This window comes from Callithrix jacchus, chromosome 7 (genome assembly GCF_049354715.1).
Source record: "Callithrix jacchus isolate 240 chromosome 7, calJac240_pri, whole genome shotgun sequence".
NCBI classification, from domain to species: domain Eukaryota; kingdom Metazoa; phylum Chordata; class Mammalia; order Primates; family Cebidae; genus Callithrix; species Callithrix jacchus.
In genome coordinates, this window is record NC_133508.1 from 22894143 (window position 1) to 22912934 (window position 18792).

General features: G+C 36.6%; 1 protein-coding gene across 2 annotated transcripts in view; it reads left to right on the forward strand.

The window, feature by feature from the left end:
* The window catches only part of SPAG6 (sperm associated antigen 6), a 59340-nt gene extending 40677 nt beyond the window's left edge, over positions 1-18663 (forward strand). The window contains exons 9-11 of one of the 2 annotated variants that reach the window (XM_002750092.6): positions 5424-5540; positions 12635-12780; positions 17672-18663. In XM_002750092.6, coding sequence (XP_002750138.3) covers positions 5424-5540; positions 12635-12780; positions 17672-17741 — 333 coding nt within the window. In that variant the 3' untranslated portion in view covers positions 17742-18663. The remainder of the gene's footprint in view (positions 1-5423; positions 5541-12634; positions 12781-17671) is intronic. The other variant, XM_017974102.4, reaches the window with a different exon arrangement.
* Positions 18664-18792: the final 129 nt, after the last annotated feature.

Here is an 18792-nt window from a genome sequence, read left to right on the forward strand (position 1 = left end):
CCATAGTGTTCTTGGGGTAGGAAATAAGTCTCATGAGACCTGATGGTTTTGCCAGGGGTTTCCACTTTTGCATCTTCTCATTTTCTCTTGCTGCTGTCGTGTAAGAAGTGCCTTTTGCTTCCTGCCATGAATCTGAGGCCTCTCCAGCCATATGGAACTGTAAGTCCAATTAAACGTCTTTTTCTTCCTCATCTTGGGTATGTCTTTATAAGCAGTGTGAAGACTAATATGAACTCTATCATGAGATAGCACTAAGGGAAGGGTGCTAAACCATCAGAAACCACCCCCATGATCCAATCACTACCCAGCAGGTCACACCACTGATAGTAGGCCACACAATTGATATGGTTTACTCTCCAACACTGGGAGCAAGCCATATCAATAATCCATTAAAGAAAGGAACAATCAGTAATTTTTTGGTATTCAATTTTCAGTGAAAAACAATCAAAATTGTATTAGTTTCCCATAGTATTGTCAATTTTATTTTGTTAATTGCTATTTTTATTTGTGCTGTTAAGAGGTAAAAAAATAGTGTTGTTACTTACTGTAATAACCCCAATCAGGGCGGATACAGTCAGTTTTTAGAAATGACAGAAAAATGAATGAATTTAGAACTATAGATGCTATGCTAGGTTATAGGGAAACTAGGCTCAAACCCTCAGAATGCCCTCAATAGATAGCCCAGGATTCCTTCTTTGACAGCATCACATGTTGTGTGTAAGCATAAGCATTAACTACTAAATGGAGTGACAATTAGCAGAATTTATAATCTGTTATTCATTAGTTCAAGATATTACTTGATTTACTGAATTAGGTAAATAGAAGGGGTTTTTGACCCAATAAAATTTCCATATAATTCATAGTATGGAGTTTAAGAATTATTGTATTTTGCTCAGAGCCATAAATAATCATAACACGTATCTTCTAAAAGGTAACGAATCTTAAAACCAACATGTGACATGATCTTGTTTGTAGAAAATCCTAAGGAATACACACACACACACACACACACACACACAATCATAGAACTAGTAAGAGTTCAACAAAGTCATGGGATACAAGATCAATATACAAGAATCAATTGTATTTTTTTTTCTTTTTTTGAGACAGGGTCTCACTCTGTTGCCCAGGCTGGACTATTGCCCAGGCTAGAGTGCAGTGGCACAATCTCAGCTCACTGCAACCTCCACCTCCAGGGTTTAAGTGATTTTTGTGCCTCAGCCTCCTGAGTAGTCAGTATTACAGGCATGTACCACCATGCCCAGCTATTTTTTGGGTATTTTTAGTATGGAAAGGGTTTTGCCATGTTGGCCAGGCTGGTCTTGAACTCCTGAGCTCCAATGATCAACCTGCTTTGGCCTCCCAAAGTCGCTGGTATAACAGACGTGAGCCACTCAATTGTATTTCATATACAGATAATAAACAATTCAAATATGAAATTGAGAAAATAGTTTTATTCATAATGTCAAAAAAAATTAAATACATACAAATTAACAAAAGGTTAAGACTTGTACACTGAAAACTATAAAACATTACTTAAAAAATAAATCATGGGACATTCCATTTTCATGGACTGGAAGATTCAATATTGTTAAACTGGCAATACTCCAAATTGATAATGTATGTTCAACATAATCTCCATCAAAATCCTAGCTGGCTTTTTTTTACCCCCAGAAATTGAGAAGCTGATCTGAAAATTCATGTGGAAATGAAAAGAACCAAGACTAGCAAAACAATCTTGAAAAAGAACTTAACACTGCCCAATTTCAAAATGCACCAAAAAGCCATAGTAATGAAGATAATATGGTACTTGCTTATAGAAAGACCTATATATCAATGAAATTGAATTGAGAATCTGAAATAAACCCTTTTTATCATCAATTAATTTTTCACAAAGTTGCCAAAGCAATTTAATATGGAAAATATAGTCTTTTCAGCAAAGGTACTGGGAATTGTATCCTCAAGTAAAAATATTAGTTTGGACCCCTATCTCATACCATATACCAGAGTTAACTCAAAATGGATCATAGATCTAAATATGTTTTGACTATAAATTCTTAGAAGAAACCTGGGAATAATATTAGTGATCTCAGATTAGGCAATTATTTCTTTTCTCTTCTTTTTTTTTTATTGTACTTTAGGTTCTGGGGTACATGTACAGATTATGCGGGATTGTTGCATAGTACATACATGGCAAGGTGGTTTGCTGCCTTCATCTGCCCGTCACCTATATCTGGTATTTCTACCCTCATTATCCCTCCCCACCATCCCCACCCCCACTGTCCCTCCCCCAGGCCCCCCGCTACTGATGACAGCGTGTGATGCTCCCCTCCCTGTGTCCACAAGTTCTAATTGTTCAAACACAGTGATTTAAAAAACTGATACATTGGCCAGGAACAGCGACTCACACCTGTAATCCCAGCACTTTGGGAAGCCAAGGTGGGTAGATCACAAGGTCAGGAGCTCAAGACCAGCCTGGCCAAGATGGTGAAACCCCATCTCTACTAAAAAAAAAAAAGTTAGCTAGGCACGGTGGCAGGTGCCTATAATCCCTACTATTTGGTAGGCTGAGGCAGGAGAATCTCTTGAACTGGGGAGGTGGTGGTTGCAGTGAGCCGAGATATGCCATTGCACTCCAGCCTGGGCAACAAGAGCAAATTATATTTAATCAAAAAAGAAAAAGAAACTTTTATGCTTCAAAAGACACCATTAAGCCTGGGCACATGGCTTATGCCTGTAATCCCAACACTTTGGAGCGCAAGGCAAGAGGATCTCTTGAGGCTAGGCGTTTACAGACCAGCATGGGCAACATTCTGTGAGACCCTATCTCTACAAAAAGCAGAACAAAACTAGCTGAGTATGGTGGTGCATGCCTGTAGTCCCAGCTACTTGGGAGGCTTAGTCAGGAGGACTGCTTGAGCTCGAGAATTTGAGACTGCAGTGAGCTATGATCCTGATACTACATGGCAGCCTGGGTAACAAAGTGAGATCCTGTCTTTAAAAAAGAAAAGGTTAACATTAAGAAAATAAAAAGACAAGCCACACAAACTTGAAGAAAATATTTGCAATTCAAGAAAGGAGTTTAAGTCTTTTTTTTTTTTTTTTTTTGGTAACAGAATCTCACTCTGTCACCCAGGCTGGAGTGCAATGGCATAATCTCAGCTCACTGCAACCTCCACCTCTGGGATTCAAGCAATTCTCCTGCCTCAGCCTCCCAAGTAGCTGGGACTACAGGCACCCACTACCACACCTGGCTAATTTTTGTATTTTTAGTAAAGACAGGGTTTCATCATGTTGGCCAGGCTGATCTCAAACTCTTGATCTCAGGTGATCTCTCTGCCTTGGCCTCCCAAAGTGCTGGGATTACAGGCATGAGCCACCACACCTGGCTGAGTTTGTCTTTTTAACAACTTTATTGAGATATAATTTATATACCATAAATTCACTCATTTTAGGTACACAATTTCATGATTTTTAGTAAATTTACAGAATTGTGCAGCTGTCTTTATAATCAAATTTCAGAACATTTTCATCATCCCAGAAGGAAGCCTCATGTCCATTTTTAGTCAGTCACTCCCTCTTCCCTCCTTTCAGTTATCCCCATCAGCTTCAGACAACTATTAATCTCCTTTCTTTCTAAATTTGACTTTTCTGGATAATCCATATAAACAAAATTATACAATATGTGAATTTTTGTGCCTTGTGTCTTTCACTAAGGGTAACATTTGTGAGGTTGATTCATATTATAGCATGTGGCAGTACTTTGTTCCTTTTCATTGTCAAATAGACATGTAAACAAAGTCTTAAGTAACTAGGATTTCTATCATGCTGGATAATAGAGCTGATTATTAATTTTGATACACATTTATATCAAAAAGAATATAATCGTAAGCTGATTATATTTCCTTCAATGTGAAAGATAGTAAAGCTCAGTGAATTTCTAGTCTCATTAGACTCCTTTCTATAGTTCTTGATTAATAACTTGATAATATATCAACTTAGAATTATTAGAATAAGGCTGTCTTTATGGTACAGTATATGTAATTTTTGCTATAGCGTTCAAAGATCTTTTCACTGATAACAGTGAAGTTAAATTTGTTAGCTTGCTAAGATCACCATGATTTAAGATATGGTGGGAACTGAGAATTTAATTCCAACTTACATTATACTACTTGTGGGAAAAAGCTGGGCTGCATATTTTACATTCCTTGTTTTATTTAATGTAATTTGTAAAACAGTGTTTGAGGATAAATGTGTCAAGCAATAAGAGGCTATGCAAGACTGCTTAGCCTGGGTCTCTGGGAAAACTTCAAGAGATTCTTTACTAATAACACAACTGTGATAAAGTTTTTACTGAATTGCTTTACCAATTATAAAATTCATGATGTGAAAATCATAATGCTCCTTGACATTTCAAGAGCATTGCAAAACAATTCAATAGCAAAACAAGATGGTGATCCCAGAAGACCAGGTTGGGTAATGCCTCAGAGAAAGAATAGGTGAAGAGAAAAGCCATAAGGGAGCACTGAAGCACAAAACTTCAGACAAACAGATGTGGAATCTAGTGGAAAATAGCTGGAGACAAGCCCAATTGTTGTGAAGCTTTCCAAACTGAAGGGGACAGCCTTTAATACAAAGAAAATGAATCACAACCAGCCATGGCCTGAGAGCTGGCTGCTGTGATATGCTGCAGTCCCATCAGGGTCCTTCTTCACTTGTGGCAAGGGCCAGCACATGAAGTTACCTTGAAATACAGAGCAGAGGACGGGGTGGGAATGATACATATGGTAAGTATTCTTCTGCTTGTGGGTGATACATTCCCTACTGTCGAGAAGATCTTTTCTCTGCAGTTGAGTAGATCTTATCTGTTTTGCTTCTATCTGTGAATGGAGAAGTGTCTACCTATGAGCTATAGCAGCACCTCTGCAAATGCTCATTGAATAATGCACACTGTAGACACTTCTGACTGCATATGTATAAGCCATGAAATCAAGGAGAATATAGAATGCCTGATAATGATATTCTTCAAAAACACTAAGTTATTTTCTCATATTTGTTGATAAGTAGACATGGGATGTATTAGTTACCTCAGTTTCCTGCATACAAATTTTTACCCTAATGTGGTACATATTAATTTATAGTCTGTAACTTTGTGCTTTGTAATTGTAATTTTCTTTTAGGTATTTTAAGAGCTCATTAATAACACTTTACATTTTAAGGTTTAACACAAAGACAACTTGTAGGATATTCTATGATAAAACCAAAGCAGTAGTTTTTCTGACAATGATTTTAACAAATGAAACAACTGCAGCTTAAACCAGGAAATTGATTTTATTTTTAAATTCCAGGAATGTTAGATTTGAATTCTTGTCAAGGTTTCATTGATTACTTACTTTTGTATACATTTTGCTTTGTATTTCAAGAGTAAAAAAGCCATAAAGAATATCCTGCAAAAGTGCACCTACCTACCAGCCCTCGAACCATTTCTGTATGATGCTCCTCCCAATATTCTGAAGCATGTGGTTGGACAATTTAGTAAGGTAAGAAATGCCAGCCTCTAAGGGTGGAAGAAAATTAAAATAATTTGTTAACTTTTTTTGTTTTTCTGTTGGGTCAGTAGTTTTTTCTGTAAGACAGGGTCATGATTTTACTGCTTAACTCTCACCAATCTGTATGGACAGAGAAGTCACTGTAATAAGATTCACACATAAATAAAACATTTTCTTCATCCTCACATTTTCTTCAGAGCCTGTACTGTCTTTTTTAGTGTTCTCAGAAAATAAAAATCTCATAATTAGATAATTTATATTGGTAAGTGACTTTTAGTAATCTTCCTAGTGTTCATCTCACTCACCTGGGAATACTGCAAAGATCGTAAAGAGAAAAGGAAAAAGAAAGAGCCACTGAAATATCTTTCACAAAATCCATGTACTTTACTGGAGCTGTTCTCAGACAGTCATTTGGAGCACATTGACTTATTTTATGAATAATTTTAACAAATATAGCTGTCATATTCTGAGATTGTTGCAGATTAAATGATAGTAAATGGTAGTAAGGTAGAAAGTTCAAGCTGCTAGAAGTGGGCACAGCCAGCAAAGCTGATTACCAATAGCAAAGGATGAAAGAGAATGACTCTATTACTACAGACATTGATGGTCAGGATGGTGACCCTAAGCTATCAAGCTGGCTAAATCATGCTCAGTGAATTTTTTTTTTTTTAATTTTTTATTGGATTTTAGGTTTTGGGGTACATGAGCAGAGCATGCAAGACAATTGCGTAGGTACACACATGGCAATGTGCTTTGCTTTCCTTTTCCTCTTCACCCACATTTGGTATTTCTCCTCAGGCTATTTCTCCCCACCTCCCCCTCCCACTGGCCCTCCCCTTTTCCCCCCAATAGACCCCAGTGTTTAGTACTCCCCTTTCTGTGTCCATGTGTTCTCATTTTTCATCACCCGCCTATGAGTGAGAATATGCGGTGTTTCATTTTCTGTTCTTGTGTCAGTTTGCTGAGGATAATGTTCTCCAGATTCATCCATGTCCCTACAAACGACACAAACTCATCATTTCTGATTGCTGCATAATATTCCATGCAGTATATGTGCCACATTTTTCCAATCCAGTCTATTATCAATGGGCATTTGGGTTGATTCCAGGTCTTTGCTATTGTAAACAGTGCTGCAGTGAACATTCGTGTACATGTGTCCTTATAGTAGAACGATTTATAGTCCTTTGGATATATACCCAGTAATGGGATTGCTGGGTCACATGGAATTTCTATTTCTAAGGCCTTGAGGAATCGCCACACTGTCTTCCACAATGGTTGAACTAATTTACACTTCCACCAACAGTGTAAAAGTGTTCCTTTTTCTCCACATCCTCTCCAGCATCTGTTGTCTCCAGATTTTTTAATGATCGCCATTCTAACTGGCGTGAGATGGTATCTCAATGTGGTTTTGATTTGCATCTCTCTGATGACCAGTGACGATGAGCATTTTTTCATATGATTGTTGGCCTCATATATGTCTTCTTTCGTAAAGTGTCTGTTCATATCCTTTGCCCACTTTCGAATGGGCTTGTTTGTTTTTTTCCTGTAAATCTGTTTGAGTTCTTTGTAAATTCTGGATATCAGCCCTTTGTCAGATGGGTAAACTGCAAAAATTTTTTCCCATTCTGTTGGTTGCCGATCCACTCTAGTGACTGTTTCTTTTGCCATGCAGAAGCTGTGGAGTTTGATTAGGTCCCATTTGTCTATTTTGGCTTTTGTTGCCAATGCTTTTGGTGTTTTGTTCATGAAGTCCTTGCCTACTCCTATGTCCTGGATAGTTTTGCCTAGATTTCCTTCTAGGGTTTTTATGGTGCCAGGTCTTATGTTTAAGTCTTTAATCCATCTGGAGTTAATTTTAGTGTGCGGTGTCAGGAAGGGGTCCAGTTTCTGCTTTCTGCACATGGCTAGCCAGTTTTTCCAACACCATTTGTTAAACAGGGAATCCTTTCCCCATTGCTTGTTTTTGTCAGGTTTATCAAAGATTGTATAGTTGTAGATATGTTGTGTTGCCTCCGGTGCCTCTGTTTTGTTCCATTGGTCTGTATCTCTGTTTTGGTACCAGTACCATGCTGTTTTGATTACTGTAGCCTTGTAGTATAGTTTGAAATCCAGTAGTGTGATGCCCCCCGCTGTGTTCTTTTCCAGTTCAGTGAAGAAAGTCAATGGTAGCTTGATGGGGATAGTGTTGATTCTGTAAATTACTTTGGGCAGTATAGCCATTTTCATGATATTAATTCTTCCTAGCCATGAACATGGAATGTTTCTCCATCTGTTTGTGTCCTCTCTGATTTTGTTGAGGAGTGGTTTGTAGTGCTCCTTGAAGTGGTCCCTTACGTTCCTTGTGAGTTGTATTCCAAGGTATTTTATTCTTTTTGTAGCAATTGTGAATGGCAGTTCGTTCTTGATTTGGCTCTCTTTAAGTCTGTTATTGGTGTAGACGAATGCTTGTGATTTGTGCACATTGATTTTATATCCTGAGACTTTGCTGAAGTTGCTTATCAGTTTCAGGAGTTTTTGGGCTGAGGCGATGGGGTCTTCTAGGTATACTATCATGTCGTCTGCAAATAGAGACAATTTGGCTTCCACCTTTCCTATTTGAATACCCTTTATTTCTTTTTCTTGCCTGATTGCTCTGGCTAGAACTTCCAGTACTATATTGAATAGGAGTGGTAAAAGAGGGCATCCTTGTCTAGTGCCAGATTTCAAAGGGAATGCTTCCAGTTTTTGCCCATTCAGTATGATATTGGCTGTTGGTTTGTCGTAAATAGCTTTTGTGACTTTGAGATACGTTCCATCGATACCGAGTTTATTGAGGGTTTTTAGCATAAAGGGCTGTTGAATTTTGTCAAATGCCTTCTCTGCATCAATTGAGATAATCATGTGGTTTTTGTTTTTGGTTCTGTTTATGTGGTGAATTACGTTGATAGACTTGCGTATGTTGAACCAGCCTTGCATCCCCGGGATGAATCCTACTTGATCATGATGAATAAGTTTTTTGATTTGCTGTTGCAATCGGCTTGCCAATATTTTATTGAAGATTTTTGCATCTATGTTCATCATGGATATTGGCCTGAAGTTTTCTTTTCTCCTTGGGTCTCTGCCGGGTTTTGGTATCAGAATGATGTTGGTCTCGTAAAATGATTTGGGAAGGATTCCCTCTTTTTGGATTGTTTGAAATAGTTTTAGAAGGAATGGTACCAGCTCCTCTTTGTGTGTCTGGTAGAATTCGGCTGTGAACCCGTCTGGACCTGGGCTTTTTTTGAGTGGTAGGCTCTTAATTGCCGCCTCGACTTCTGACCTTGTTATTGGTCTATTCATAGTTTCAGCTTCCTCCTGGTTTAGGCTTGGGAGGACACAGGAGTCCAGGAATTTATCCATTTCTTCCAGGTTTACTCGTTTATGTGCGTAGAGTTGTTTGTAATATTCTCTGATGATGGTTTGAATTTCTGTGGAATCTGTGGTGATTTCCCCTTTGTCATTTTTTATTGCATCTATTTGGTTGTTCTCTCTTTTATTTTTAATCAATCTGGCTAGTGGTCTGTCTATTTTGTTGATCTTTTCAAAAAACCAGCTCTTGGATTTATTGATTTTTTGAAGGGTTTTTCGTGTCTCAATCTCCTTCAGTTCAGCTCTGATCTTAGTTATTTCTTGTCTTCTGCTAGGTTTTGAGTTTTTTTGATCTTGCTCCTCTAGTTCTTTCAATTTTGATGATAGGGTGTCAATTTTGGATCTCTCCATTCTCCTCATATGGGCACTTGCTCAGTGAATTTGACCTAGCAAAATGGGGTCTGCGCGAGCAGTAGTCCATGGTGATCATGAGCTGACATTCTGAATTGGAGTACCTGGAGTTCCCACTTACCAGCTCTATAATTCTTTAACAAAATGTTGACCTCTCTCAACCTTAGTTTTGTTACCCATAAAATATAAATAATTAGAGTACTTATTTCGTAGGGTCATTGTAAAGAGTAAATGAGATATCATATATTAAGCATTTAGCTCAATCCCAGGCACATATTAAACACTCAAAAGAACAAAAATAACCAAAGAGTTCTATTTAAGAAATAAAACATGCGGCTGGGTGTGGTGGCTCACATCTGTAATCCCAGCACTTTGGTAGGCTGAGGCAGGCAGATCATGAGGTCAGGAGATCATGACCATCCTGGATAACATGGTAAAACCCCATCTCTACTAAAAATATGAAAAGTTAGTTGAGTGTGGTAGTGCTTGACTGTAGTCCCAGCTACTTGGGAGGCTGAGGCAGGAGAATCACTTGAATCTGAGAGGTGGAGGTTGCAGCGAGCCAAAATTGTGTCACTGCACTCCAGCCTGGGCAACAGAGTGAGACTCTGTTTCAAAAAATAAAAAGAAATAAAACATGCAAATGAGTCAAGGCTAATTTAAAAGATTTTTTAAAAAATGAATGGGCGGTGGCAAATTCATTTGAACAGTCAGTTACAATACTATGTAAATGAGAAGCCACTATTCATATACTGTATTTCTACAAATAATGAACAAAAGCTATGTACTGTTATAACTTTTAAAGTAGTCCCTACAGATAAGTTTGTCTAGTTTTAGGTCTTCATCTGAAAGAGTCTGCTAACAGCCTTCAGTTCTCTTAACTCTGTTCATGATCTCCAACAGTGTGAAAGGCCCTCAAGTGCCAGACCCACAGGAAAGTAGAAGTTTCACATTGCTGAAGCCACCCACCTAGGATACTGTTCTGTGTATCAAACACCTAGTCCTTTATTCCTCCTTCCAAGAAAATAACCAAACTTTTCTCCCCTTTTTAGTTATATGGGATGCGGGAGATATAATGCCATGCCCTCTTGACAAACTGACTAACCAAATAATGCAGAGAAAAGACTAAATTGCTGCAAGGGAAACTGATCCATTTCTTTATTTTTGTGTACTTTTGGGTGCTAGAAAAGTGACCAGCTAATTTGGTCGTCTAAGAGGGATAAGGGGTAAGGGGTTAAGTAGATCATCTACAGACAGATTCATCTGTTCTTGAACTGGGTAATTGACATTATTTCTGAAAGTTTCATTTTGTAATCTTTTAGTCTAGCGAGTGAGATATTCTGGTTTTATTGAAGTAGGTATGAAAATAAACACTAGCCTATATTAAGAGTTTAAAATAAGTAGAACCAGTGGGATGTGTAGAAGTTAGACAGCCCCAAGATAAAATAAATACAGTACCAGTATCATATATGCTTATAAATGTGCCTTCAGGAATATTTTCTTAATCTAAGGATACCAAAGCACTAAAAAGAGATGATAAAGCAAGGTAGAAAGTGAAAAGATACTAAAGTGGCTGGGGACAGAGATAGGAAGTAATAAAAATTCTCCAGGCCAAACGAAATATGTAAAACCAATATATTTATAGACTACTATATTTTTACAAATACATATTAGTGCAGTCTTTTATTGTCCAGCTTATTTGTATTATTGTTCTATTAGCAATATATTTTTGTGGTTTTAATTATTTGTTAAATGCCTACATGTACCCAACTCTCTGTTAAGCATTGGGGAACAGACAAAAAAGACTAAGATAAAGTTGATCTTCAGGGAACTTTATAAACTAGCTGAGGAGAGCAGACGAAACAATTAGAAAACATTTCAATATACTAGACTTGGAGATAAACTCTTTTTAAAAGAATGAATGAGTGAACGTAGTCTGAAGTGTTCAGATAGGGCTTCAATGGAGGAAGGACAAGTGAGAAGAGCTGGTCCTTGCAGAAGGACCAAGATGGGGGGAAAGAAGGTGTTTCTGTCAGAGGGATAGTAGCAGTGACCAAGGAAGATGTCAGGACTTCCTATGTTGTGAGCCCACCTCCTTCCCAGGACCTTCCTAGTCTGGTTAGCTTTTTTTGTTTCTCATAATGAATTTCTTCATTTCCACTGGCTTTTTCCTGTCAATGTTCAAACATGCTCAAGTCTCCTTGATCCTAAGAACAAAATCTGCAACATCGTTAGCCTTTAGTTCTATTCTAGCTTGATCTACTGATTCCCTCTCTTTTCTTTCTGAAACTTTTAAGTTTGCCTTGACTTCCTTACTTGGGACACTTTCCTCAGCTGCTGGTAACTTGGCTTCAACTTCCCCTCCACACACAGCTGCCCTTACTCAAGTCTTCAGCAACTTCTCTTCACTGTCAGATTCAGTGACTTGTTTTTTAGTTCTGTTTGGTTGCTTTGAGAAGTCTTCTCTTGGATTTATTGATTCCTTATGTTTCTGATCTTCTTCTCTGTCTCTCTAACGTTTCAATCCCCTTTCTCTGCCTACTTTTCAGTATATTCATTTGTTAAACATTTGTTGAACCTCTGTTAGGCACCAGGCCTGAGGGAAATGAATGAATCAACTCGTGTAGTTTCTGCCTTCAGTGATATTATGACAGACATATAGTGGGTAATTAAAATATTGTGTGATATTTAAGTATTATGTGGTAACCACATGGATGGTGGTTTGACAGAATGCTGGCAGAAGAAAAAGACCCAACTCATCCTGGGATAAGGGGATAAGGGTTTCCAGAGAAGAATTCTTAGAGGAGGTAATGCTTGCGCTAAGTCTTAAAAGATGACTAAGAGTTAACCAGCATAGGGGAGACGTTTCTGGAGTGTGGAAAGCCATCTTAGGAAGCGGTAACAGCTTGTGCAAAGGCAAGAGATGGCACAGCATGCATGCTGTGATGTTACTGAAACAATATTTAGAAAATTGGTAGGTAAGGTGGCTGGAGAGGTATTTAGGAGTTGGTTCCCACAAGACTGTGTGCTTTTTAAGGAGCTTGCCTTTAAATTCTCAGAGAATAGAGAGACCTTGAATGGTGTAAGCTTTATATTTTATATCTGTGAGTGGATCTCCATTGCCGTTGCCATGTTCATTGCCTTTATTTCATCTCTACAGCATAAAAGTTAAATTCTAAAAAGAGCACATTTCACTTAAAATCAGCAGCAGATATGGCTCATTATATTATAGGTATATTGGGTATAAATCCTCTTTTACATTTTCTCACATACATTATTGCTTTTCAATAGTAATAATCTAACTTGAAAAAGGAAAGCTGACGTTTTTCTGTGCTTCACTTTTCAAGGTGCTGCCACATGATAGCAAAGCTCGACGACTTTTTGTAACAAGTGGTGGCCTTAAAAAAGTTCAAGAGATAAAAGCAGAACCTGGTTCTCTCCTTCAAGATTACATCAACTGTATTAACAATTGTTACCCAGAGGAAATAGTGAGGTGGGGAAAATGGAGTTTGAAATATTCAATATTAGAATGTAGTTTTTCTGTTTTCAAATCTAGATTTTTATATCTACTGTGTCAAAATGTGGACTTCAAAATATGATGTGAGGCCAATATATACCTTTATTTCTCTCTTGATCTCTTCCCCCCTCCCTGCCACAAATTAATTGTTCTGACTGACATGCACATTTCCAATTCAAACTGGAATGTTATTAAAGACATTTTTTGTACTAATTTAATATATGCTTTATTAAAGAATACACAAATATAGAGTTCAAATTAAACAGTTTTTAAATTGTGACTACCTGATTTAGAATCGATTCTGATTTTCATATTTCCCTGCATATTACTTTTCTGCCTTAAGCTCACATTTACATTAATGAGAGTATCGCAGGTAGAAAAAAGTCACTATCTAAATTAAAAAAAAAAAAAACCCAAATAATGTTTATGATATACAGGTACTTCAGAGTAATATAGCAAGATGCTATTTTCAAGATTAAAAAATATTCACTTTTAAATGAAGTTGATTTGCAGAGCATTCAGCCTAAGCCTCAGTCCTTGTAAGGCTAAAGGAAAACTATTTCACTAAACTCAAAATAAATAAAAGCAAAGTTACCAGGAAAAGGTAGAATCATTTAGATAATTTAAGAATACCCACAAGGCATGCAGAATAAAAGCACATTTATCTATGTTTTTCTAATCCTACATTTTTCTTATTTTCTTTGATTAATATTGGAAAATATAAATTCTAAAGCTTACATGCTATAATATATACTTATGTAAGTTGGATCTCAGTTAGTTCTTCCTATTTAGTAACAGTGATATTTAATACATATGCTAACATAAATTTTAAAAGCACAAAAACAATTTTGAGATCAAAATTTATTTTCTTTTCACACATTTTTATCCAGTAAATTCTTTCCAGAGTTGCCAGTTTGTGCACTTTTAGGAAGTTTATGAGAACTGCTTGACCAGAGAGTTCCAATGAGTCAGCTTTGAAAATATTAATATATATGATACATCAAAGCAGTGATATAACATGTATAATTAGTCTACATATAACATACAAATTTATATATATATATATATATTTTTTTTTTTTTTGAGACGGAGTCTCACTCTGTCACCAGACTGGAATGCAGTGGTGTGATCTCAGCTCACTGCAACCTTCACTTCCTGGGTTGAAGCAATTCTCCTGACTCAGCTTCCTGAGTACCTGGGACTACAGGCTCATGCCACCACACCCAGCTAATTTTTTGTATTTTTAGTAGAGATGGGGTTTCACCATGTTGGCCAGGAAGGTCTTGATCTCTTAACCTCATGATCCTCCTGCCTTGGCCTCCCAAAGTGCTGGGATTACAGGCCTGAGCCACCACGCCCAACCACAGATTTATATTTTAAAAGTTTGTATAACATAAAATGTGTAAAACCATTAAATGAAAGAAATATGAAAATCTTTTATCAAGAAAGTAAAATTCATTTTTATACATGGATATATGTCTCTTCAGGAAGAATGCTGTTTTATACAAGTTTAATATAACTTTCAGTGCAACTTTGTTACAAACAAAATTATAGAAAGATGCAAAAAAAAAAAAGAACTAACCAAAGGGTCCTGAGACCCAGAATGAATGACCTATTAGAATCAACCAATGGTAAGGTACTTTCTTGAATAGAAAATTTTCCCACTTTTTTGAAGGCATATTTTAACTGAGCACCAGGAGAAACTACAAAGTCTGTCACATTAGAAATTAATCTGGTGCTTTGTCAAAATGCCATTGTAAATTTTTAACTTCTCCAATTCTGTGAGCTGGGATTTCATTTTTTAAATTGACTAAAGATTTTGGCTAGCTAACTAATGTTTTCAAATTTCTGATAATTTCACCATACAGGGCAAGCAGGAAAACCTCTGTTATATCTTAAAGCATTAGGTTCTATAAAATAGTATTTTATAGAAATCTTTGAAATGTTGTCTTTCTATGAAAATAGACAAATATAATCTCAACGTAGTTTTATTTTTACAATTACATAATTCTCAAGAATCGCTTGATGACAACTATTTTAGAACTAATTATCCTTTGTAAGAAAGTTTATCAACTGATACATTCATCTGTTACAACCTAAACATTTATTTCACAGCCATAAGGTGTTTTTGAACTCCTTTGTCTTCAAAATCTCTGCCTTAGCTGGGGTGGGGAAGCGGCTTTGGGACAACATCTAATTTGGGGCGGGAGACATGGACACACAGTCTGCCATTTAGCACATTTCTGGTATCATAACATTATAATAACCCCAATTCTATGTGGGTCTAGGATAAGGTTAATTCATTTATATTCTTAAGGGCCATTTAGAGGTAAGTTGGAATAGCCATAGCCGTGGTTGCTGGTCAGAGAGAAGGAATTTCCTGGTCTCACCTGAAGGCTCATGTTGGTTCTTTCAGGAGGAGTATGGCTAAGAGCTCAGGCTTAGTTGTCAAACAGGCCTAAATTCCTCTCTCAGTTCTAACTACTTACTGTGTGACCTTGAAGATAATAGTTAACCCTTTTAGTCACAGTTTTCACATCTATACAAGGTGGTTAAAGATAATTACTTATTTAATATAGTTAGAACTAAATGAGAAAATGCTTAGCCAAAGGGCTACGTGTGGCTACTGAGGACTAGAAAAAATGGCTAGTATGTCTGTGAAACTGAATTTTTAATATTGAATTTAAAATTTTAAAAACCTGACACTTGATTCCGTTATTAGAAAACTTTTAGATATGTTTGGAACAACTTGAGAGTCTATTTTTTTTTTTGAAGCGGAGTCTCACTCTGTCACCCAGGGTGGAGTGAAGTGGTGTGATCTCGGTTCACTGCAACCTCCGCCTCCTGGGTTCAAGTGATTCTCCTGCCTCAGCCTCCCAAATAGCTGGGACTACAGGCACCCGCCACCATGCCTGGCTAATTTTTTTTGTATTTTTAGTAGAGACGGTGATTCAACATATTTGTCAGGCTAGTCTCAAACTCCTGACCTTGTGATCCACCCTTCTTGGCCTCCCAAAATGCTGGGATTACAGGTGTGAGCCACCACACCCAGCCCACTCTGTTCTTTCAGCTGCAAATTTTATATAATCTAAATACAGACATACTAGCAATTTTTTTTTCTTTTTTAAAAATTTATTTTATTTTTTTGAGACAGAGTTTTGCTCTTGTTGCTCAGGCTGGAGTGCAATGGCGCAAACTCAGCTCACTGCAACCGCCACCTCCTGGGTTCCAGCAATTCTTCTGCCTCAGCCTCCTGAGTAGCTGGGATTACAGTCATGCACCACCATGCCTGGTTAATTTTGTATTTTTAGTAGAGACAGGGTTTCACCATGTTGGTCAGGCTGGTCTTGAACTCGTTACCTCAGGTGATCCACCCTCCTTGGCCTCCCAAAGTGCTAGGATTATAGGCATGAGCCACTGTACCCTGCCCATGCTAGCCATTTTTCTAGTCCTCAGTAGCTGGTGGCTCCCATATTTAACATGGTGATAATAATTATTATTAATCTAATACCAATGATATCATTATATCAGTACTAAGAATAGTATATCATTAAATAAGTAAAATATTAATATATTTATGTAGTAAATTAAATACTACGCTAAAATGGTATAAAATGTATTCGTATTTGAATAAAAAAGGTTAAAATTTTAAAGATAGTTAAGAATCTACCTTTTGCATTCTTCATATCTGTTGTCTGATACATTTGAAGGCCTAGGAAGGTAAAGCCTACTTTAAAATTTTTGACTAACTCAGAGAAGAAACAGTTGTGAATTTCTCAGTCTCAGAATACTTCAAAGAAACCCACTGTTGAAAGATAATGTTTTCAAGAGGCTGATAGAGAAGAAATATTCTTTAAGGTAGCTTTTTGGATGCGTACATAAGTATCTGTTTAAATATGGATGCCTGTAAGCACACTACTGAGAAAGTACAGCTGTGTTTTTTTTTGGTCCACCTTAACTTGATAAATTGTGGAAGAAATTAGTGTGAAATTATGAGTTTGTAAGTCGAGCATCTGAGCATAGATGAGATAACTAACAAAGGATAGAGCAAGTCTCTAATAGTAGGTTTTATCTGGAGAAAATGCCTTCAGAAGCTTAATATTTTGAGTGTTTTGAGAATTTTTGAAATATATTTCCATAGATTTAAAAAATCTATTTATTCTAGAATGCCTGCTAAATTTTGACATTCATTTCTCTCCATGTAAATTATTTCCATGACATACTAAGTATCTCACAATGTGTTGATCAACATATTTAATACTTTTATACTAGGTCTTGTATACGGTAACTATTAATAGTAAAAAATGATTAATTTCCTAGGTTTGTATGACACAAGTATTTGTAACCCATTTATTAAGTAGTTTTTCAATGTGGGTTATACTCCTAGAAATTTTTGTTTTCCTGGGTGACTAGATCTGAGTAAAACCTATGCTGAGAATGATCTCTAAGGCAGTCAGAATGCAGAAGTTTATTAGTAACAATAGACTGTGTAGTCTAACTTATGAAAAAAAATCTATTAGCTATGATCCTAAAGCAACATTAGCCACTTGATATGATTAAAATGAAGTCTCTGTAATAAAATATTGTCACTGGATTGAAGATTCTTGTTTGGAAAATGTCCCCTTTGCCATTACATTTATATCCCTTAAATGTTTTGTTACTTCTGTAGCACAGTTTTATGAATTCATATTATTTTCCTGGATAGCCTCTAACTTTATGCACAAAGCATTACTGGAACATAATTATTCAGAGTATATTTGAGGTTTCACTCACAGGATTATTTAAGGTAAATCCCCTATGTTGAATCTTATGTACCTACTGTGCTGATTATTTCACAAGCATTTAATAGAGTATTTTCTTTTTTCAGGTATTATTCCCCTGGATATTCAGATATTCTTCTGCAGAGAGTGGACAGCTATCAACCACTTATTAACTAAGCAAAGTTGTATTTTGATACTCAAATTCACAGCAGAGTAGTTATGAGTAACAGTAGTTAAATCTTTCTAAATATTTGAACTTAAGTATATTCTAGATTTATTTAATGGGAAATACCTTCAGATACTATTTTCTAAATTTATATAATACTTTAAATATTAGTAGCCTGAATAATGAGGAACTATTCATGGTCATTCAAATGCATAGGATTTACTCTAAAGGTAGATTTTAAAAACACATTAAAGGGCTTTAAGGCATTTGTTATTCTGTTAAAAACCATACACACTCATACATGCAGACACCTCCAATGAGATATAGATAAGAGATGGTGTTCAAAAACCCTAAATTATTCTTGCCAATTTCTCATAGGCATAGGGCAAGGAAAACTGGTCTTGCTAACTATATAGTAGGATAGAGAAGAGAAATCTTTGAAAGAGGAAACTGATGACAGATATACAGGGCACTTTGAAGGAGACTCTGATGCTAGTTACTTAAGTACGTTAACTTAAGACACAGACTCTACTGGTAACCTGTTAGGTTTTGCCAAGAGTTTACGAAGAATTTACTCCTCTTTATCACAAGTTTTCCAAAATCCCTTCCCCACCCTATCTAACGTGTTCCTTACCTTTCATGGGGCCAGTGAGAGGGTAGAATTCAGAATAAAGAGTTATACTCCTGCAGACATGCTCTCCCTCTTATTGAAAGGTTTCTTAGTCTAGCTCTGCTCATGAATAAACAAAGCAGGCATGTAAAATGGATCCTTGTCCTAGCTTCACTTTCCCAAGTTTCAAAAGCCACATATTCAGGGATTTAAGGAATAATTTGAAGATAATACCATCAGGCTCAGACTTTAAATACATTTTCACTTAGGAAGTGGTAAAGGGGTGAAAGAGAGTTTCAATAAAATTTTAAATAAAAACAGCATTAGAATTGTCCTTTTCATTTTTCCTATCCAGTGTGTTATTGACCTTGGGGAATATGTGATTGGATTTATGGGTCTTGGTTAGTTGCTGTGTGTGTATCTTTTGCTTTAAAGGGAAATTGCTTCTGCTG